This window comes from Thalia democratica, chromosome 1 (genome assembly GCF_965202585.1).
Source record: "Thalia democratica chromosome 1, ktThaDemo2.hap1.1, whole genome shotgun sequence".
Classification (NCBI taxonomy): domain Eukaryota; kingdom Metazoa; phylum Chordata; class Thaliacea; order Salpida; family Salpidae; genus Thalia; species Thalia democratica.
The window spans coordinates 57,945,580-57,970,713 of record NC_139165.1 but is presented as its reverse complement, the minus strand read 5'-3'; the positions used below and the strand labels follow the sequence as shown (position 1 = coordinate 57,970,713).

Sequence of the window (25,134 nt, the reverse complement as noted above, 5' to 3'; positions counted from 1 at the left end):
ACCAAAACTGAGTCTGCTTACAAAAAAACTTGAAAGTATTTAACAAATAAAATAAATATACCTGTTTCCATTTGTTTATATTATTATAGCAATAAATAAATAAATTATTTTTTTTTTTAATTTAAGCAAAATCTAACATAAGCTTTTTTCATCGCATTTTCAATATACTTTTTTCCGTTTAAAAAAAAATTTATTCATTCATTAGACTATATTTTAATGAGTATACATGTCTATCTTAGTGTATACTTTATAGACTTAATTTTACTAATTTTTAGACCCTAATCAAGTGTATTATACACTACTAATTTATATATTTATATATAATTCATAAACTAAAGTGTTAAAACTTTAGCTAAATTTAAAAAACATGTACTAATTTTCTTAGTCTAGAAACTGTTACATTTTATATAAAGTACTTTTACTTATTTAAATAAGTTTAGTTTTACGCTAAATTTGTGCAAAATTTATATTATTTGCTGTTTGGTTTAATTATAGTTTAAATGGAGTATAAACCTAAGCCCAGTAAATACACTTGGAGTGGTAGAGCGTAAATTAATTATAAATCGTAAGATAACAAAAAAATAAGCTTTCTATGTAGAAAATTATTAAGCAATTATAATTTTAAAAGTAAGTCGAATACTGACTTTCTGTGAGTTTTAAAGAAGACTAGTTTTCATTTTGTTCAAAATTACGGCAATTTTTTTTTCAAATGAATATTTAAAACAGTTTTATTTAGGTGAAATAAACAGTTTTAAAACAATAGGTACAAAAGTTAATAATTATTTTCAAATAGTTTAACTGTATTTACCAGATTTTTTAATAAATAGCTTAAGGGTAAATTAGCTATCTCGCAAAAATTTTAATACTAAATATTTAGTTTATTAATTTTTTGAATAAAATGGTTTTACATGTTCTTTGGGTAATCAATTTTTATCTAAACTCAGCTAAAAAATTTGTTTTTTTAGTTTTGTTTAAAGTTTTTTTTTTAATTTTTAATAATATTAAAACTTCATATTTTATGTGGCAAGCACTAGAGTAACTGTAGAAGCTATTTTTTAAAATTTTTTGTTTAGCATTTAGTTACTAAATGATTTTTGTTTTATAATTTTTTCTTTTAAAATGTTATATCTCAAAAAATTTATCTTAATAGCAACAAAAGTAGAGGTTGTCGTTTATTTCTAAAATATTTTTTTTTGTTTTATAACGACTTATGCTTACTCAACTTTCTTAAAAGATTTTTGTCTTTGACTTTTCTTTTTTGAGTATCAAACATTTGTTTTATCAGCTGTTTACATTATATAGGTTTAGGGGAAACTTCGAAAAATATTGATTTTGTTTTATAATACGATAATTAACTTATTTTTATTCTTCTACCCTTGATGTATTACTAAAGAAAATAACTTAAACTAATATTCGTTACTAAGTTGTTACTTTTTTAATTAAATAATATTAGTTGCTATCACAAAATAAAAACTTAAGAGATAAATGAAGCTTCATGCCATTTTAATAAGTATATAAAATGAAAGACTTTAACAAACTTCTACAAAAAAGTCTAGTAATTTATCACACAGTATTTTATAATATTAAGTCTTATAAACTCATAAAACTTATAAATCTTGAATAACAAATGTACAATAGGGTTCACAAAATACTTTTCTATTATCTATATGTAATTGTTAACATTTTTTTTCGTTTAAAACAATATTAAAATGCTTGTTTTTGTATGTAACTAAACTTTGTTGCTATTATGTATTTATTTACTGTTGTATACAAGCCTTTTTAATTTTGATGTAAAAGTATTCAAAATAACGATTTTTTTAATGTTACCCGCAAAAAACTTTTAAAATTTACTAAATCTGACCTGCTTCTTATTAAAGGCTGCAGACCTTGACTTAGCTATTTTATTTAAATAAAATATCGTACTGATTAGACAATCAGTTAAAAAAACTAACAAATAATGATTAAAAAACTGTATCTTTTACACATTAAATAGCAACGTTTTTAAAATACTTGTTTTCACTGATCAAATTTCACACCACAAAACAATGTTCGAACAATTTTACAGAAAAACCATGCTGCTGAACTTATGTTTAATCTATCAGACAACTTGCCCCAATTTACAAATTAAACACATTAATCATGACTTTTGGAGTTAGTATAAAATTAGTTTGGAATAAAATTTCTACTTAGATATCTTTTTAAATTTAAGTTATTTAAAAGTTTTATTAGAAATCTTAATAAAACCTAAATATAACAAAAAACTAAGAAGATAAGGGTAATAACTCCCGGAAAATTTATTAAATATATGTAAGAGTTGGTAAATCTTGTTTAACAGAACAAAAGTCAAATAAAATAGTGTTTATTAATAACTTACGCTCAGAATATAAATACAAATTAAATAGTACTTAAATTTTACTTTGTACATAAAATTAATTATAGAAAGTTTTGTTAGAAAAAAAAAGTAGTTTACGAATTTTAAACATTCTCAAAAAAATGTAAGCAGTAGTCTTAATCTAAGATAGTAAAATTATATTTTTTTGAGAATGGTTAAAACTCGCAAAAAAAATTTATCTTACACTACTTTACATATTTTATTCGAGTATATAGTATTTTTGATTAAACTTTACTTACATTCTAAGGATAAGTATAAAAAACAATCTTTTTATTTAACTTTTGCCTTGTAAAAAAAAATTATCAACCTTTACATATAGTTTAAAAACTTTATGAGAGAGGTACTATGTATTGTTTTGCTTTACATTAAATTAATAAGCAAGTTATTTTTCAAATCATCAAGTGTTTTAGATTAAGTTTGATTAAGTATTAATCATTTTATTTTCTTAAAACAATATAAATATTTTCAAAAATAAAATTGAAAGAAACAAGCATTTCTATCTTTAATCTAAACACTTTTGCATGAAGTATAATTTTTAGACTTAAATTTATAAGCAGTTTACTAAATAATATATGATGTATGCTACTTCCGAAATTTAAGAATCAAATTTTAATATAAATCAGTTAAATTCTAATATAAGCCTAAATTTTTAAAATTAGACTAAAAAACTTCTGCCATTTCTAAAATTGCATTCTTTAAAACATTGTTACTTTTTATTTCTATTTACTTCTAGAAATAATGAAAAACGGTTTTGTACTGAAAAGTATTTTCATTTGAGTAATTAAAATGAGTTATTAGTTGTTAGAAATTTTTGTTCAACATAGTTTAATGCTTTTTGTTTTATATATAATTATTATTTCAACTGCTTTGATTTTTTTATTTTTAAGCATTTGTTAGTAAGCAAAGTATAAAGTTTGAAACAAATAACTTCTTACTCCATGCTAATCATTTAATATAAGTGTTATCATTTATTTTCTAATCTTAGTCTGATAACCTCTATACCTTATATTTAAGATTAAGTTCATTTTTTAATGCTTAAAATAATTAATGGAAAGAATTTTGCTGTTTAGTCTAATTTTAGCTACTAACTTTGAGCTACTACTCAGCAAACATAAACCTGATAATGAGTCTTTTCTATCTGCAATTAACATATTAGAAGTAATAGATATTGAAAATGACCCAAGAAACAGAGTCGGCTCTTTTTTGAGAGAAAACCTTCCTAAACAACGTAAGTAAACTTGTTTTAGTTCATTCCGCGAACTCTAAAAAGCTTTATACTAACATACCGTCGTTTTAAATTTTTTTTTTTCTATCAAAATAAAAATAGTAATGAGAACTATTTTTACTTATTTTTTTTAGTCGTTATATATGTTTTGACTCACTAAAAGTTAAACGTTTAAACTTTGACATCTGATAATTCAAGTCTAAATTACTTAATTTGTAATTTTATATATATCTTTAGTTATATGTTAACTATAAAAATAAATAAAAACAAGTTATACAGTAATCTTTCTTATTCTACCAACATATGTTTCTGTGTGTCAACGAATCAACACACTTCAACTGGGTTCTGTAAAAAAATAATTACTGTAATGAGAGAATAGAAGCATAGAATAAAGTCGGTGTATACATGTTTTCATTAAAATAAGATACTTTCTACAGATAATAGTTATTAATAGGTAAAATACTTAATATTGAATCCGACTGTTATAAAACTATATAATATTTGTGATTATTAAGTCTAAAATGAGTAAATTAAGCTAAATTACACAACAAAACAACAAATTATAATATAAACAAACAACTCACGTTAATGGGAAAGTTATAAATTATATAGTTTTATAACAGTCGAATTCAATATTAAGTATTTTACCTATTAATAACTATTATCTGTAGAAAATATCTTATTTTAATGAAACTTGTATACACCGACTTTATTCTATGCTTCTATTCTCTCATTACAGTAATTATTTTTTACAGAACCCAGTTGTGAAGTGTGTTGATTCGTTGACACACAGCAACATATGTTGGTAGAATAAAGGAAGATTACTGTATAATTTGTTTTTATTTATATTCCAATGAATTTACTTCACTAGGATCTTTTGTTAGCAACAATTAAAACTATATTTTGAACAGTTATGTTAACTATATATATTTTAATTATATTTTTTAGTCCTGGAAAAGATGTTAAAAAGTATCCATGGTGTACGACTCGAAAACCGAAAGGTTTTTTCGTACACCAAGTACCAAGAATAAATATTTTTAGCATTTTTGTTTTTCACAAACTAATAACTAGTAATGACTTCATCGTTTTCAAGCTGACTACTATGCATAAGTAAAAAGAAAAGCTTAAAATACAAAAGTTTTCTAAAACAAAAATGTATTTGAGTAAACATATTTTGTTAGACAAATTGAAAAACTTCAACTTCAACAAACTAAAACTTAAATGTAACATACAGTAAAATTTTTTAAACACGATTATTTAGGTAGAAATGTTTTTTGACAATAGTGTTATTAAAAAGCCTACAACTTTGTTTAAAAAAATAAATAAAAAATAGTAAGTTTAAAATATATGTTTATCAAAATTATGTCCATAAAAATCAGTTCTGCATTTTTATGATTCAAAAAAGTTAATAATAAATTTAAGTAAAATCAATGTTGTAATTCTTAAAAATTCAGTGTTTGAGTTCTAGTTCATATATAATTTTTTTACTGCTGTATCAAACAATAAAGAATGAAAATCATCTTTAAAACTATCTTAACTGCTTGTAGTTTTTATATACATGTATAACTTTATGTTTAAGAATCTTTTAAGGTTGTTCTTTTAATATCAACGACAAATAAAATATGTTTATGGCTTTTATATTATATTTTGAGAACAGTCGAGTTTAAAAATAATAGAAATATGTTTCATAAAAGCAATATAATTGAAATACTATTACGTAATATTAGATATTGTAGAGTACAAATATTCAGTGCAAAAATTAATCTTCCATTTAAACAAACAACTAAAGTTCACAAAACTACACAAAGTTATTAATTGTATAACTTAGCTTATATTTACAATGGCGATTTTTTGTTTGTAAAAAACGGTATAAAAAAAGATTTATTTTGTTTTATCTAAAAAAAATACTATCAAATTTTTAATTGTACTATTTTGGTTGCAGTCTATATGCTTACTATTTTCATCACTAAGACTAAATGAGATTTTTGTTTTTAAAACTAATGTACTTAACGTTTTGTTTTACTGTTAACAATTGTACATAGTAACAACTATTATCAAAAGTAGTAGTTTTTTTTTTGAAATACTGTTTTAACTAAAGTTTAAGATTTTTTTGCAGCAAATTCATTCCGTATAAACTGCAAAAGATTACAGGCATGGGGTCTAAAGATTCAAGGATCAGGATACGTTAAGGTGACTTGCGTGTGGGATTTCGAAAGTCTTACTCGGGTTTTTCTTCGTCTTATGTCAGAAAAGTCTATTCAAGCTAAAAACCATATGGAAGGAGTCTGGGTTAGTTGAAGTTTACAAATAAACTTTTTATTGGGTATAGCAATCTAGTTACTTTTATATATTTTATCCTTAAAGATAGATTGATAAGCTAAATATGTATCGTGTTTACTAAGGTGTGTACATAATTGATTAAATTTGTTCTATATTTTAAACGTTTAATAGTTTGCTGTCATGTGTTAAGTTGCTTTCCTATATACTATTTTGCTAGTAATATTATAAAATCTACAAAAGTTTGATTTTTATTACTTTTGCTTATAGGAGTATAGAACAGTGTTATAGTAGTATTTTAGTTAAAATACTTTTTAATAAATATTAAATTAATCTTAAACTTAAAAGTTAAACTTAAATCCAAGTGGGCAACTGTTTTAGTCGGCGCGCAAAATTTACTAGAAAAAGCTTTTGTGAACTAGTATTATTAATAAGAATAGCCCTCAATAGGCTGCTGAATTAGAAAAATAGTTCTATAGATATATTAAAAGTTTTTTTAAGTAAAGTTCATGTAAAATGATAATTTAAAACGCAATCATATCTACTTGAATTCAAATTGACAGCACATTTTAAATTTTAATCTTAAAAAGCTTAATTTTATTCAATTTTACAAGATATTTTCAATCTTAAAAATACGTCCCGAGCCAAAAATTTATTTTTACAGCCCGAAAGTTTCCCACACCTCTACTTTATGTTATTACCATTAAAATATGGTCATTACATTAGCAGAATGAACTAGTATCAGTCAATTAAAACCAATAATTATGCGAGGTGAAAATTATATTTTTTGCTCGAAAATATAGTCTTTTATTTTAATTCTTGTTAAATATTTTCATATTTTAATACAAACTTGGTTTTGATAATAAATCTCGTTTCACTGCTCAATAAAATCTTCTTTTTTTTTGAACTACAATAAGTTTATATTTTTATTTTCATTATTGTTCGTGTGCATTAAAAACAAACTTAAAAACTATGAAAAACAACAAATTTAGAAAGCGTTATTTCATTATCCTAAAAAAAAGCGCATGCATTAAACAAAATAAAAAAGTTTTTTAAACTGAAATGCTTAAAATTTTATAACAACTAAATCGTATATCGTAAATTTAAGAATACAACATTTTTGTAACAAAACTTATAATTTTTGTAGTTTCAATTAAGATATACCATGAAGTAAATTTTAGAAATAGATTACATTTTGTTGAACCACAAAAAAAACTCTAAGTTTTTTTTTTCAAAGTACCTGGTGTATGAAAAAACCTTTAATTATAGAGTCATACACCACAGATACAGTTTAATGACTTGTATAGAATAAAAATAAAGCAATAAAGTGTAAAATTATGAGTAATAATAGAAAAATAGCTAAAACTTATGTAATTTATTACTCTTTGTTAAAGATGAAGTATTAAAAAATTACTTTGTATTTTTTACTTTAATGTAGTTTTTGTTTTTTATCCATTATTCAACTTAACGAAAAAATGAATTCTATCTTTTTAACTTTACAGTCACGATCTTCTGAATATCTGAAAAAAACTAAATTCGTAGCAATTTGTGAACTTCATTGCACGTCAGGTCAGCCTTACCCTAGAAAGGACGGATCAAGTGATTTTGAACCAGCTATGATAAATTCTGGGTGTGCACACACTAATAAAATGAAATGCAAAGGTTAGTTTTCTGTTGCTTGTAAACAAATAAAACATTATGTATCTTTTTAACAGTAAGAATATTTTAGTTTTAAGTGTCTCAAATCTTCCCTTGGTTGTGTGATGTTCTTTGTGATTTTTTTGTCTTTATCGATCGTTTTAAATAAAAAAGTTTTTTTTATTTTAGAAAAAAATCTACAAATTTATTAGTAAACGTTATATTGCCTAAAGTACTTTCAAAATCTTATTCAGTAGACAATTAGAACTGATTAATTCAAAATTTTCTTGCATATAAAAGTTTAAAAAAGGATATTATTACGTAACTATAAATCAAGTTTTTAGGTAAACTTTGTTTTAAAACTTTTTAACTTTTATCTTTTTAACTAAGCAAATTTGACTTAATTAAGATTAGATACCTGTTTTAAATCATTTTCAGTTAGTTTTATAATCAACATCTAACAACTTTAGGAAAAGGCACTACAATTTTGGTTGTTTGAATTTTTTTTTCTAAATTAAAAAAAACATTAGTTTGTATTTTTCAAGCTTATACAACTTATAGAATTTTCGAACAATTAAAAGTAATTTACTTTTAGCTATTTCTCTAACAGAGGTATGTTCCTCATCAATTATGATTCTTTCTCGTGGAAAAGTAAAATGCTCAGATGGTATTTTTGTGGGCTCAAGCTGTACGGCCTCATGTGAAAACGGATACCAGCTTCAAGGACCTTTGATTAGGAGCTGTAATATTTTAACAAAAAAATGGGGACCAATGGAGTCTTTCGTTTGTTTACGTCAGTGTTGTTACTTAATCTAAATGTAGATTGTTTTTTTTACATTCCAATACTGCTAAGACTAAACAAGTCCAGAATTTTTAAATACTTTTTTAAACAGTTTTTTATGGACTAAAGTGTTAAATATTAATCCTTTTTTTTTACTTATTGATTGATCAAAAAAGAGTCCTACGCCACTTAAAAAGATTAAAAATCATCAAAACTTTAAACATTTATAAAAAAATTTATTGTCTGGTATTAGAAATAACAAAGTTTATTTTTCTACGCCTGTAGTAGCTTCAAACTTTTTATACAGATAATTCCAACCCAATGTTTTTTGTTTTTTTATTGGTATTCTTTTTTTTACTATCACTTTTACCCCTAAGCCATACGCTTGGTCAGTAAGCGATTCTCGGATTCGCTCGGGTTAGAATTGTGTGGGTTGAAACTGTGCGCGGGTTGGAACTGAGCGATTCCCGACTCGATAACCCAAAGGTTTATTCCGTACAACAGGTGCTAGGATTAAGTGTTTTAAGCGTAAGGCTTTCAATAAACAATGTATAAATCTATTAACAGTTTTCGTAAACTGTTTTTTTTTAATATTTCATAAACTTAATTAGTTAGATTGTTAATATTGAATTAACAGTTAGTATAAAAACTAATTGAAATAAATCTAAAAATATTAAAAAAAAAAAATTAAACTACAATCATGCTAAAGTGATTACGTTTCAGTCAATTTAAATTATTTAGACATAGATAAATCAATCATAATAAAATGCCGTAATTTTATTATCTAACTTTAAAATTTGTTTTGTACTTTTTACAAATTTAAAATACCTAAGTACCAGTAATAAATACGCTCAAAACTTCTAAAATATAGACTTTTAAAATAATTTTATTTTCTTAATCAAGTATACTTATTAAAGTCATTTTTTCATGTTGCTTAAAGTTTAAAATTCGACAAATAATAAATTTCTAAACATCTTTGATTAAACCAGCTTAAAATTTTATAGAAAAAATAAATAGTTAAGGTGCTTATTAAATAGTTTAGTATTTAAATTTAAAACAAGCGTAAACCATAATTTATAAAATATTTCATTGTTTAAGGACAATAAAAATATGACTATTTCATTTGAAAATGTTTCGAAAGTTATTTTTCTTTGCTAAACATTTAGTTTGTAATTACAATAAAAATTTGCAGATTACTATCTCTTATTTTTTGTAACCGCCATAACGATGCCCGGAAGGTATTAAAAAAGAGCATCGTTAACAATACGCATTTTTTAACCCTCTTATTAAATACCGAACTTTTATCGTAGGTAACTTTAAATCACAATTTTTGCAGTTATAAGTACACAATTTAAAACATAAACTTAAATATTTATTTTAAGTACACTTACCCAAACTAGTAAAAGATGCTGTAAATATCATAGTTCAATAATTAAATTGTTACTTTAAAAGCTAGTTAAACTATAACTTTTTTTCTGAATGAAAGAAGCTTTAATAACATCTATATACAACATTTTATAAAACATTATAAAGTTTCTATATTTGAAATCTCAATGTTTGTACCTTTTTGAATAAACAACATATTTTATTGAGTTGGTTTTTAAGTTCAGTAGTTTTCTTTTTTAGTTTGCACTTCCCGTTGAGTTCATTTTTTTACCAAAAAACGTTGTGTTTAAAGTGCAAATTTGTTTTATTCAAGTTTAACTTTAAAAAGCTTTATTACTCACTAAGTATTAAAGAACAAACAACTTTTTATTTAAGGTTTTCAATATTTAATGAAATTGTAAAAACAGCTTAACTTTCATTAGCATGTTCTTAAAGTATTAAATCACAGGTTAAAATCTAAAATAAAAAATTCTTCATTTAGTTACTAAAAGAATCATTTATTAAACTTAATTTTAATAGTTACAAACTGTTTATGGACTTAAAAAAAATATTTTTATACGTAGTTTAACAGTTAAAATATTTAATAGCCTCAACAGAAAAAATAATTTTAACGAATGCTTTATTATGTTTTAGGGAGTTTTATATCTCTTCAGCACATTATTGGCTACTGAAATTAGAAACTGTGTAAAAAAAAGATCATGATTTCTTGAGTTCGCATATTTGGGTTTGATCAAAATGCGAACTCAAGATGAGGAAAACTACTGTATTCAGCAGTTTGTTTATACTAATTTTTCAATTTTTTTTAATAGCTTGCTTTTTGAAAATTTGATATACCTATCGAAGTAGATAAAAATAGTAATTTGTTTTGTATGTTTTAATTTATAATTTTTTTACAATTACGTTAAACATAAAAGTATAAGCTAAGAGTGGAGTTAATATAAGTTGAAAGTATTTTATGAGTGTAATTGTTTAGTAAAAATAGAGTTTTTTTTCCGCTTTATTTAAAGAAACTGAAAGCGATCATGAAAATCAAGAACTTATGTAGCAACTTGGTTCTTTTTTTCTTACATTATTATTAAGTTAACTTTAAATATGAACGTAAGTTTATAACTATTGTAAAAGGTGTTGTTATTATATCACATTTGAAAAAATGTATGCACTGATTACTAACTAATTTGTTGTTGTTTTTGTAAAAGCTCCTAATTTTTTTACGTGTTTTTTCGTACAAAATGTTAAAACTTACTTAGAAATACTGATTATGTTTAAACTAGATAATAAAAACAATATATATTAGTTTATTGAACAAACGAAAACAAAAATTGCTAAAAAATTTTTGGTTCAAGGACCTGGGTGCACAAAAAGACCTCTCGGTCCTTTTGTCTACTTCATACAGTTGTTAGTTGATAGGATAACAATTATAAGCATTCTTTAGGCTGTGTAAAAATCTCAAAATATTTAAAGTTGTATTTAACATAAGAAATTTTATTATATTTTATTATATTTTATTATATTGTTAATTAAAATACATACATACTAAAAACGTTTATATCTATTGACTAATTAGTATTTAAAGTTAAGCATGTTTTTTTTATTTTAGTTTTAAACAGAAAAAATACTTTTTAACTAATTAAACTTGTAAACCTGAGGATAAAAATAATACTTTAAAAAAGGTAAAAAAAAAACAAAGCACGTAAGTAAACTACATTTTAAGGTACTATGGAAACTATAAATTGAGCTTAAAATAAGGTGTTCCTGAAAAACCTTTTAATTAAAAGTTAAATCATGTATTTTAAATATACTAAGTAACTTAAAAAGTTTAAATTTTGGAGGTTTAACTAAATATCATAAACAAACTTATTGTTTGACATAGTCACTTCAACCTTCATAAGCTCATAATTTTATTTGACATTATAACCTATCTGAAAGTGATATTTTCCATTAACATATATTTTTAATATTAAATGAATGATATAGAAATAATAAAGGATCTTGTTTTTTTTTATTGTTATATAGGTAACACTGACGATTTCTCTGACCGAGACTTATTTTTTATAATAAAGTCTTGAAAGAATAAAATATATTATATAGCTCGTTAAGTGTTTTAGGAAAGTTTTATTTTGATTTTTTATGAATAACAAATAAATTAAACACATTTACTATAGCAATTTTACAGGTTAAATATATAATAGAAGGATAAATATATATAGTTTTCAATCTATACAAGCCACTTTTCAATTGGCATTTATTTTTTATTTTTTTTTTTGTCTTTTTTGAACCAGTTTAATAACCTTTATACAAAAACAGCCGCGACCAAGTGTCCTCCTTTGCCCCCAATAACACACGGAACTTACAACTGCACTTCAGATACTAATATATTCTCTCGTTGTGATATCAAGTGCCATCGGTCTAGTATTATAACAGCATACAAAGCAACAACAGCTTGGTGTAGCTACGATTCAAGAGGATATCTGAGATGGGTGTGGTTAAATGATAACCAAATAAAAGTTGAAGGACCCAGAGATGGTGAAAATGTAAAGTGCATAGGTTAGTGAAGCTTTAGGAAATAAATATTCTATTTCTTTTTACTAAAATTTATAATGATCAAACTAAAAAGTTTAGTTCTACAATTACAAAAGTTTAATTTCTCAACACATAGTATAAAAATTTGTAAAATTACTATGTTTTGTGCAGTATAGTTTTAAGTTAAGTGTTATATTAAGGCAAAATTATTTCAGGTGTAGCACTTTTTGAAAAATTAGTTCTTCTTTGATATACTACTTCAATTAATGAGTTGTTATGTTATTACAATAAACCACAGAAAATATAGAATTTAAATTTTAAACAGTTATCAGAAAGTATTTACATCATAAAACATATAAATGATTACTTGTTGTTTTATAAATAATCTTAAAACACTTTAAGGTATATAAGTTGCTTGCGATATTTAAAATAAATGAAGCGATAATCTTTTTTTTTACTTTAAATTAGGTAGTATAAAGTTATGTGAAAAATTTATTACATTTTATTAACAGTTTAAAAATACTTGTTTCTTATGTATCAACTACTTTTTTAAGTATATAATTATTTTAAGATAGTTTATATGTTGATATTAAAACTATTTTACTAGATTTTATCAATATCCTATTGTTTTACTTAGAAGAATAAAACTTTTAGTATAGAAAAAATCAAGCTCAATAAGTATATGAAAATTGTAATACTTATAATCTATGCATTAATTAAGTGTTTTTAGGCAGTTGCACATAATACACACCAGGGACGTCGCTTTGAATGGAGCATTGGAGCAGATGATCCACCTAAAAAATAAAAAAAAACTTATTATTTTGTTATAAAACTATAATTTATTTTGTTTATAATTTATTTTTTGTAGTTGCAGTACTTTTGTCTTACTAAATTAATTTTAATAATTTCAAATTAAGGTTTTTTAAATTAATGTAAATTTTCAGCAACCCGTAATGTAACAAAAATACCACGCGTCGCCACTGAGTCATTTTATTTTTAGCTTTTTAGTATTTAAAGTTATGTTTTGTATCTTACAGTATTTTCTTCAATACAACATGAAATGCTTGTGTTGTTAAATTTGTAGAATTTAAAACAAAAAATTATAGTAAACTTTAACTTTTTATCCAACTATAAATGTAAAATATATTTTTAGTTCCAAGTATCGAAGTGTCAGCAGCCCTTAGAAAGTTAGTTTTATGCAATATAGCACTGAATCATCGTCAAAAATGTGATGCAAGGACAAGGTTTAGGTGTGAAGCACTAGGTTGTTGTTGGCATATTGTTTCGGTAGGTATTTAATACTTTTGATATTTAAAGTTTGTATTTACGCAATACCTTTTAGCCAACTTAAGTTATATCTTTTTTTATCTAATATAAACTTTTTTAAATTATTTAAACTTGATGTACTTTTTTTTTAAATAATTGACAACATGTAGATTTTGTTTCCGTTATTTATTTTTCCCAATATTTTTAATTACTATATTCTAAATTTTTTCTTAAAGTTTATTGAGAGTTTATTGGCAAAAGATTTTGAAGCTGAAAGCGTTTTGAACTTATATACGTATTAAAAGTTTATGGATTTTTTTTACAATCATTCGACTATTTTATCTAATTAATGCCGTGGAAAAATCACAAACGATTAGAGAAAGTGTCCATGACAGATTTGAGTGATATATTCGATATATAAAAACACTCTATCTTGTTTAGTGTTAATTAACAGTTTTCAGCTATATCTTATTACTCTATTTTAAAATTATCAAATCAAAAAACTCTTTTTTTATCTAAAAATTTGTTTTGCATTAACGCTTAAAGTACTTTCGAGAGTCTTACTCTCGCCCTCAAAAAACTTGAAGTAAAAATAAACCTATTTTTTACTTAATTCCCTTTAAAAATTTTAAGTTTGTAATAGTGATGTACCGGACCCACAATTTCGGGCCCGGCCGGACCCGGATCCGGACTTTTTTATTAAATTAGAATCCGGCCGGAACCGGATCCGGACTTTTTTTTCAAACTAGAGTCCGGCCGGAACCGGATCCGGACTTTTTTTTCAAATTAGAGTCCGGCCGGAACCGGATCCGGACTTTTTTTTCAAATTAGAATCCGGCCGGATCCGGATATTAGACAAAAATGGCGATATCCGGCCGGACCCGGACCCGGATAGTGAATTCGGTACATCACTAGTATAAACTAGCCTGAGTCAGAATGAGGTTTTTAAAAACTGAAAAAAAAGAACTTTAATCTAATAATAAGTACAACAGCTAGCCAAAAGGTTTACAAATTTAGGTGTTATTTACAATTAAAAATCTGAAAGTTCTTGAACAAAATACACTAGAAAATTACAAAATATTGAAAACTGGATCAGCTCAAACCCATTCAATCTAAAAGAAAACTAGCCTGAGTTTTTATAAAAAACTTAACTAGCCTGAGGCAGTCTAAGATTTTCTAAAATTCCCAAAAATTTTCAAACTAGCAGGGTTGCCACTGTTCACGTCTAGAGTGAGTATAAACAAGCCTGAGTCAGAATGAGGTTTTAAAAAACTGAAAAAATTACTTTAATCTAATAATCAGTAGAACAGCTAGCAAAGGTTAACAATTTGTTAGTAAAGTTGTGGACTGATTGTGGTACACTTAACTTATTAGTACTATCCATCATATTTAAATCCTACCTTATTTAATTAATATCTAACAAATACTAAATTCTAACTGAGACTGCTTTCTATAATCAGACACGACAGTTTTGAGTGATGAATCCTTTATATAAAACACAGCAAGAAATACTAGCACATACAAAATTATTAATTACTTTGGTAACACTTTAAAAACTGGAAGCCCTTTAAATCTATATTAAAAGACTTAAAACAATAAACTAAAAGTTAATTAAAACTTTTAGTAAACAGGAAACTGAAAAATTAAAAAAAAAAAACTATTAAACTATAAACCTGACTTAAATATTTAAAAAATTAAACACCAGTTGAAATATTCACTTTTAAAACAAAACACTACTTACAATAACCATTCACAAAAAAGTTCAAGATATTTTGTTGTATCAAGCTGCACACCAAACTAACTAACTGCTTACATATAAACTGCCTGTCATGTTCTGATGTTTTGTTGCATTAGTATTTAGTTTGAAACATTTAGTCATATGATTCTCATTGGCTCGTACATTCAACCGTATTAACTCTAAATATTCTCTGAGCTCAACTTTAAACAATAAATAATGCAAGTATTCATTTCAAAGTTTTCAATTTTACAACATATGTAAAAAGTTGCATTTTTGAAATGTTTATTCCATAGTTTAAATGTAAACAAATGTGAATTAGTCACGTGTACAAAATGAGCCAATCACGGTAGGTGTTTAGTTTTAACTGACGAAAATGACTCTTATTAATTTACACAGGGTTTGATTTTGAAAAGTACTTTTCAGTATGCTCTTTTTTACTAACTAGATCCGGGTCCGGCCGGACCCGGATCCGGACTTTTTTTTCAAATTAGAATCCGGCCGGAACCGGATATCAGACAAAAATGGCAATATCCGGCCGGACCCGGACCCGGATAGTGAGTCCGGTACATCACTAGTTTGTAATTACTTAGTTATTTTCAAACAGTCTTGTTTACATAGTTTAATTGACTTCTTAATAGTGATGTACCGGACCCGGATCCGGACTTTTTTTTCAAATTAGAATCCGGCCGGAACCGGATCCGGACTTTTTTTTTCCAAATTGGAATCCGGCCGGAACCGGATCCGAACTTTTTTTTCAAATTAGAATCCGGCCGGATCCGGATATCAGACGAAAATGGCAATATCCGGCCGGACCCGGATAGTGAGTCTGGTACATCACTAGTATAAACTAGCCTAAGTCAGAATGAGGTTTTTTAAAACTAAAAAAAAAGAACTTTAATCTAATAATAAGTAGAACAGCTAGCCACAAGGGTTACAAATTTAGGTGTTATTTACAATTAAAAATCTGAAATCAAGTTCTTGAACAAAATACACTAGAAATTACAAAATATTGAAAACTGGATCAGCTCAAACTCATTCAAAATCTAAAAGAAAACTAGCCTGAGTTTTTATAAAAAACTAAACTAGCCTGAGGCAGTCCAAGATTTTCTAAAATTCCCAAAAATTTTCAAACCAGCAGGGTTGCCACTGTTTAAGTCAATAAAACTAGCTAGAGTGAGTATAAACAAGCCAGAGTCAGAATGAGGTTTTTAAAAACTGAAAAAAAATACTTTAATCTAATAATCAGACAGCTAGCAAAGGTTGACAATTTGGTAGTAAAGTTGTGGACTGATTGTGGTACATTTAACTTATTGGTACTACCCATCATAATTAAATCCTACCTTCTTTAATTAATATCTAACAAATACTAAGTTCTAACTGAGACTACTTTCTATAGTCAGACACGACAGTTTTGAGTGATGAATCTTTTATATAAAACACAACAAGAAATACTAGCATATACAAAATTATTAATTACTTTGGTAACACTTTAAAAACTGGAAGCTATTTAAATCTATATCAAAAGACTTAAAACAACAAACTAAAAATTAAATAAAACTTTTAGTAAACAAGAAACTGTAAAATTTTTAATAAACTATTAAACTATAAACCTGGCTTAAATATTTAAACAATTAAACACCAGTTGAAATATTCACTTTTAAAACAAAACGCTACTTACAATAAGCATTCACAAAAAGTTCAAGATATTTTGTTGCTTCAAGCTGCACACCAAACTAACTAACTGCTTACATATAAACTGCCTGTCATGTTCTGATGTTTTGTTGCATCAGTATTTAGTTTGAAACATTTCGTCATATTCTCATTTGCTCGTACATTCAACCGTATTAACTATAAATATTCTCTGAGCTCAACTTTAAACAAAAAATAATGCAAGTATTCATTCCAAAGTTTTCAATTTTACAACATATGTAAAAAGTTGCATTTAGGAAATGTTTATTTCATAGTTTAAATGTAAACAAATGTAAATTAGTCACGTGTACAAAATGAGCCAATCACTGTAGGTGTTGAATTTTAACTGACGAAAATGACTCTTATTAATTTACACAGGGTTTGTTTTTGAAAAAATACTTTTCAGTATGCTCTTTTTTACTAACTAGATCCGGGTCCGGACCCGGGTCCGGACTTTTTTTTCAAATTAGAATCCGACCGGAACCGGATCCGGATTTTTTTTCAAATTAGAATCCGGCCGGATCCGGATATCAGACAAAAATGGCAATATCCGGCCGGACTCGGACCCGAATACTGAGTCCGGTACATCACTACTTCTTAACTATACTGCATCGATTCTAAATACTTATACTGAATAATTATGACGTAATATCTTTCAAATTTTTAAAATGTTGTTATGTATTATTATACTTTATACTTTAAAGGTGGCAATTAATGTATCTTCAAACGAGATTGTTTTGTTTAATAAAATTTAAAGTTTTTTATTGATTATTATTATACTTTAACTGTCGTTGTATACTGTAGTAGTTGAAAAAATGTATACAAAAAAACTTCCTACTAAAATCGAATTGAAGTGCATAAAAGTATTAGTCGTTGTTTTTTAAACTAAATTTTTTAAAACAAAACATAATTTTGCAAGTCAACTATAATTAGAGAAAAACAAAACTTACTTTGACATAGTAACACAAAATATGTATAACTAAATTGTGAACAAGTAAAAATATTAGGTCCTGTTTAACAGATTATCAAAAACGATACAATGCTTCACTCATATAGTGGTTTATAAAATATCTTTAATCTTTAATTAAATGGTTTTCCAGTATCATTTACCTTTTCTGAAACAAACCTTTTAATAAAAACTATTTTAGTAGAAACCTATTTTATGTAAAATATTGCTCGTAAAATAACATTAATATCAATGAAGTAAAAAACTCTTCCGAAACGAAATTTTAAACAATTATAAAAATGTAAGTTAATAAGAAAGAATTCGCTGTAAGATGGTTTTTGATTAAAACATTTTTACTAAGAGATACTATTATCAATAAAAGAAAAATAAGAACTTTTTCTAAACAAAATCAATTTTAAAAGCTATCATAATAAAAATCTATTTATTGTCAATACAACGATTTTTCTTATTAAGTTGTTTTTTATTTAAAATTTTCTTTTGCAAACTTTTTTTTGAATTTTGCTACGTATTGAAATCAGGATTTGTTCTACTTTTGTTAAATTTTTAATTATGATAAAACATAAACAAATGTAGATCTTTCATTTTATACTACTCATTTATAAAAAAACTGTCAATTTATGAAACAGATTTATTTTAAATATAATAATTAATTCTTAATCGTTTGACCCTTAACTGTTTTTGTTTTATTTAAAACAAAAACCAAAACAACTCAGATAGAACTTTTTCTGACATATTTCTACAGTTAATTTTGAAAAAAAAAAAAACTAAATTTCCACAAAAAAATATTTGAAAAAAAAATATTTTAAAATTTAAACTATGTCTAACAAATACAATATAACTGATCAACAACATACAATTTATTTAAAGCATAAAACTGCTTTTACAAATAATACAATTGTTTAATCAAAATTTACTTATGCATAACTTGGATTTGTTTGAATTTAAACCGATTAAAACTGTATGAGGCTAGTTAAATCAAGTTCATTTAATAACAGTTTCAGAACTTTAAACATTTAAAATTTACATATATTTGCATAATTAAAATTGTTAATTAGATGTTGTGCTATCAAAAATATTTTATAGCATTTCTGGCTGATGTATTAATTCTCTTCTGTTTATCACCAATATGCGATTCTATACACTTAAGCACACGGTTTTTTTTTTTCTTGTTTTTGAATGACATTACAAAAAAAAATTTATGACTACTTCTATAGATTTAAAAACAAAAACAAAGGAACATGTACCACCTAAAAGCCTTGAATTTAAAATTTTAAAGAGCTAATTTTCAACCAAAATGTTAAACAACAATTGCACTTTTTCAATAAAACCACAAAAATAGTTTTCAACAACAATTTTCTCAGTTTACTAGAGTTTTTTTCAATATTTTTAAAAAACAAAACTATTTATAGAATAGAAATATACCAGCTTGTTATTGGCCAAGCAAAGCCATAAGCGATGCAGAAAACAAAAGTCCTCTAAATTCAAGTGCTAACTTAAATCGTTCTAAAACGAAGCCATCTATAGCACTTCTACCAAACAAATTTTCAAGTTAGTTTATTTAATTAGTTTGATAAATTTCAGAAGTAAAATAGAAAAGTAAGTTAGTTTAAATTATTAAAGCTATTAAATTCTTGATGTATAAGTTCTAAACAAAAGCATGGAAATGCATTTCCACAGCGGACTGGAAAAGGGGCCAAACAACCAGAAAAATTTAATTATAACAAAATGATCACAAACCAATTTCCCGCTATACTAAAAGTTAATAGTTGAGCAGGACTTATTTGTTACGTAAAAAATGATAATTTTAGACTTAAAAAAGTCTTATGTTTTCTGTATTTCTATTTGGTTCCAAAAAAAGCGACACTCCCTATATTCAACCTTGTTGATTTATTTTTTACTTTCGACTCTTTTTTCTAAGTTAAAGAAGTATTACTTTTGAAACTTAACATGGTGATTAACATATTAATACCTATAACTAACACCAGTTATTAATTTTTAGTTAACTAAACGAAAAAAATAAGAAACTTAATTCACCAACATTATATTTATAAAATAAGGCAAAATAAATGTTTTTTTTTTCTTTAAATATTATAGGAAAAAAAAGAAATGGATAAAAATTAGTCCAATGCTTTATCCATCTCAAAACAAGTTAAACAAAGCTTGCTATATTGAGCTACATGAAAAAAAAAATGTTTTGAGGACGGGTGTGGTGTAGAAACAAGTTTCTAAGTTATAAAAATTGATTTTGTCTATAGTAGCTTTCAGGTTGGCACCTATGGTGAGTGGAGAGCATCTGCTGTCATTACAAACTTTGTATACAAAACAATTATTTATTTATATTTTAATATCGACAAATAAATTGCACTTTTATTAAGTAAAAAATTTTTAAAAACACACTTTTCAACTACTATTGCGTTTAACTAAGCTATAGAATATAATACTTACATGTATTAAAGCGAGATAATGGATACGTCTTAATGAGTTTAAATAAAAAAAGTGAAATGAATACTGTTTAAATAAGAATTTGGTTAAAATTAATAAACAAGACTTTTTAAGCATAAGTAAGTAAATAGAAAACTTAAGATGGTAAAAGGATATTACAATAAAGCAGGGACGTAGCTAGCTCAAAAAATTTACGAATCTGCAAAAATTAAAACATCTGAAATAACTCGTGATAAAGTCCTAGCGGAAACAAAGCAATTTAAACTACCTCTAATGTTATTGAATTTAATCTGAAAAAATTCATTTATGTTAATACATCAAAAATGGAATGTTGAGGTACGAGTGATAACTGTATACAAGGCAATTTAATTAGCTCCACACTCCCTATGACTCTTTATGTCTTGCCACTTGTGTAAATCAAGAAAACATTCATTAAACGGTAGGAATTTTTATAGGTAGTTTTAAATATTGGGTTCTTTCAATTACAGCAAATTTGCAAAAAAAAAAGTACCAAATATTTTGATGACGTCATTAACTTTACTATGGGTAGTTTTGAAGCTTAAACTTGTAAAAAAAAAAACTGCTGTCTAAGCCTATGACAAATTTACTTTTATAATTTTCTAAAATATGAAAATAATCATATCTGAAATAAAACAATAGAATAATACTAAACATTTCCCCATGTTAACAAAATTATAGAAATATTTTTTGTTAACATAAATTTACAATTTTAAATTCAAACACAAATTAAAAAAAAAAAAAATTTTAATTTTTTTTTTATAGTTTATTGATCAATTTAATTCATAAAAAATTTTGAACTAATTATACATGAGTTATGTACTTCAATAAAAGCTACCTTTTTATAGTTTGAAATAAAGTTAACAGGGTGGCCATCAAACCTAAATGCTTATGGGAATCTTGGAATGTTATATAAAATCCTAGAATGACTTGAAATTCTGATCACTTATTTTGTCTAGAAAAGTAAATAAGACTTGAATTTAAAAAAATATATTAAATTTTGAAAAATTGAAAGAAGTTTCAAAAAAACTTTAGGAGTCACCTTGAGTATAGGGAGGGTGTAGATCACTTTTAATACAAGTTGATGTCACTTTATGAAATTTAATCTAAACTACAAGTATCTTTATACAGATTTCTTATACCAAAACAAATTTTTGATATAAAACATTAATATAGGAGAGTACATTTGGTTTTAATTATCATCTTTTACTATTTTTTAAATATTGAAAGGAATACTTCCTTAAAATTTGAGCAGCGTTGCCAAAACACCTGGAATTCAGGAACTTAACAGTTTAAACAAAACCCTAAAAAACCATGAACTTTTGAAATTAAAAATTTTTTGAAAAAATATAGTGTTTAAAAAAAATCATCAAAAAATCTGTATTTTTTAAACTACTTCTACGTGTAAAATAATAAAATTTTTATAACATATGATAATTTAAAGTCATCAATAAACTATAAAATAAAAACTTTAAAAGTCATCAGCTTAATTTGTGGTTGAATTTAAAATTGTAACTTACACAAAAAATATCAAGGTTGAAAATTATATTTCCGTAATTTTGTTAACATAGTGAAATGTTTAGTATTGTTTTAATTCAGATTCAATTACTTTTATACTTAGAAAAATAAACAAAGTGAATTTATCATAGGCCTAGACAGCAAATTTATTTTTTTTTACAAAGTTTAACCTTAATAACTACCCAAAGTAAAGTTAATGACATCATCAAAATATTGGGTACTTTTTTTTTGCAAAATTGAGGCAATTAAAATTACCCAATACTTAAAACTACCCATAAAAAATTAAAAAGTCCTATCCTTCATTTAAAACAAGTATAATAAATCACCATTTAACTCAAAAACACTTATACTGTTTTGAAAATCAAACATTGAACGTAGTCAATAGTAACAAACAAGTTATGCAAATTTTTGTAACATAAAATTGTATGATTTTTATTTTTGAAGCTACAGCTTCCTTTACAATCAATTTTGCATTGCAGCTTTTTGACAAAATAAATATATGTAATACATATATGTCAAAATTATCTCTCAGGAGAGCAAAATTAAGCATAAATGAATACTAAAAGCTAAGACAGCAGAGTCTTTTCAAGCTGAAGTTAAAGCAAGTTTTTTTGCACATAAGTATACATTTCTGTAGATTTGCAGAAACCTACCAAGCTACGTCCCTGCAATAAAGTATATACATACATGTTTAAAAACTATATAAATGTCAATAACATTATTAATAAAGCTATGAAAACGTTTGAACTAAATTATAGTTATCAGAATTTAGTTAATGTACTTATTCAAAAGGAATAAAACTATAGTACTAAAGAAATAAAGTTTCAGAACAATTAAACTAAAATATACTTACGCAATTAAAAAACAGTATTTAAAGTAAACTAAATAAAACTATTAAAAGAAAATTTAATTTAGAAATGCAAAATTATAACAATTTGTACAAGTTAGTAATGTAAACTAACTTTTGTTTACAAAGCCTAAGGTTATAGGTTTTTATATAAAGAGATTCTTTAACACTTAAACGGTATATGCTACCTCCTTAAGTTAAAATTGTAAATTTGTTGTCAATTTAATGTTTGGAACATTCCGGGTAGTTAAGTAAGTGATCTCCAATTTCCGAAGGACTTTTGGTCGATTTATAACCTCTATTGGCCATCCAGTTTCTGAGGGATTTCGAAACATGATGATTCTTTCTCAGATGGAATCTCTGAGAAATTCTTCCAATGTAGACACTGTCACAGTGACACCTAAGTTAGTATATAACATTATTCTATTCAGGATCGGAAGTAACATATTTAAATATTTCATTTAGAGGTTTTTTATTGAAGTGACTAATTAAAAAAATAAATTATCCAAATGTACTATTGATTGTGTGTTTTAACTAATTTTCTAGGAACTTAGCTTCATTAATTAAATAGGGAAGTCTTAAATACACTGGGCACTTTTTGGGCCTTGTTTTGTAACACTAGTAAGTTTTGTGATGGTCTTGTCAATCGTTTGCTTGATAATATACGTTTGGTAACCTAGTGATCTAAATATACTAAGAATATTAACAATTTATTCATTTAACTTGACTTTTGAACATGTTTGATACACTCGAAAAACTAAGCATGTAATAAGATTTACAATTGTGAAGTAAGACAGAATAACTTCCCTATTTAGGTAATGACTTCCCTATATAGATAATGAAGCTAAGTTCTTGGAAAATTAATTAAAACACACAATCTATAGTACATTTGGAAAATTTAATCTTCAAATTAATCACTTCACTAGAAAACCTCTAAATGAAGTGTTTAAAGATGTTACTTCCGATCCTGAATAGAACAATGTTATATATCAATTTAAAAGTCACAGTGACAGTGTCTAAATTGGTAGAAATTCTCAGAGATTCAATTTGAGAAAAGACCTCCTTGTTTCGAAATCCCTCAGAAACTGGATGGTCAATAGAGGTAATAAACCGACCATAAGTCCTTCGGAAATTGGAGATCACTTACTTAACTACCTGGACTGCTCAAAACATTTTAATGATAACAAATTTACAATTTTAACCTAAGGACGTAACAAATACCGTTTAAGTGTTTTAGAATCTAAAAATTCTTTAAATATTTTTGTTATGAGCAAAATTTTGTATTCCTAATAGCTCATTTTTGTGCACATCATTTAAAATAAACTGGTATGGTGTGCACTGATTTTATTCTTTTATGATCTACTGCAGGGGTTCCCAACCAGGGGTGCGAGGCAGCATTCCAGGAGGTGACGAAATGGCTTTTCATTTTTGTATGATAAATAAGGAGATTTTCACTCTCTGATAAAGTTGATAAAGTTAAAAAGTATATTTTGCCATAAAAAGAAGTCAGCGCTAATTTTCTGAATAAATTAATTTTATTAATACGTCATAGAGCTAGAGCGCTTTTCTAGAAGTAAATTCATTTTACTAATTTCATTTAATAGCTGTTAGTTTAGAATTAACATTTCAGTAAAGCTTTTTTAGAATTTTACACCTGTGAATTTTAATCATCTATTCTTTAAATATTTTATTTTCTTAACTTGCCATTAATTGTTTAAAACAGTTTATGAGCTAGCATCTATTTTAATTGAAATACTTAGATAAAAATTACTATCTTCAGCAGGTTTTTTATTAGCTTTTAAGAACAGGTTCTGTTAAGTCTATTACATTTATAATGTAATCTTTTATCAAGCTTAGTTGTGCAGAAAGTGATGCTTGAAGATTTAACATCAGTATATTGTAAAGTTCACAGCAATTACTGTATTTTATACCATTTAAGAAAACTTGTTTTTAGCCTTAATGAAACCAATTTTTATAGATCAGCAAAAGTATTCAATGCATCAACATTATTTCTATTCATCCCTTTGTTGAACTTAAACCGTTTACCTTTTTTAATTTACTTTTTTCTTTTTATGTTATAAGCATACGAACTTTTTTGTATTTGCTTTTATACACATCTTTTTACAATTTAAAACTAAATATCTTTTAAATTTTAAAAATATTAACTCAAACCTTTATTATTTTAAAACCTCCTAGTTGCTGATAGTTTTGAAAATAAAACATTACATAAGCTTAACTTAAAACAGCTGATCTTTATTTTTTAAGTACCTTTATTCATAACAAAATGTATAAAAAGTTTAGTTTTAAGTTTAGGGTTAATATTTATTACTTTTCTAGTGCTTTTTTCTCACTTCTAATATTTTTTCAAACCTTAAAAAACTAAATGACTGAAGCACTGATTTTGTATAAATTTTATGAAAAAAAATGTAA

The 25,134-nt window shown here is 25.3% G+C and overlaps 1 protein-coding gene across 2 annotated transcripts in view; it reads left to right on the top strand.

The window, feature by feature from the left end:
* Positions 1–3,412: 3,412 nt before the first annotated feature.
* Positions 3,413–25,134, top strand: part of LOC145831781 (uncharacterized) — a 49,593-nt gene continuing 27,871 nt past the window's right edge. For both annotated transcript variants that reach the window (XM_082939128.1, XM_082939121.1), the window contains exons 1-7: positions 3,413–3,620; positions 5,734–5,906; positions 7,397–7,556; positions 8,143–8,325; positions 12,004–12,243; positions 13,373–13,506; positions 19,289–19,427. In XM_082939128.1, the coding sequence (XP_082795254.1) occupies positions 3,440–3,620; positions 5,734–5,906; positions 7,397–7,556; positions 8,143–8,325; positions 12,004–12,243; positions 13,373–13,506; positions 19,289–19,427 (1,210 nt within the window). In that variant the 5' untranslated portion in view covers positions 3,413–3,439. The remainder of the gene's footprint in view (positions 3,621–5,733; positions 5,907–7,396; positions 7,557–8,142; positions 8,326–12,003; positions 12,244–13,372; positions 13,507–19,288; positions 19,428–25,134) is intronic.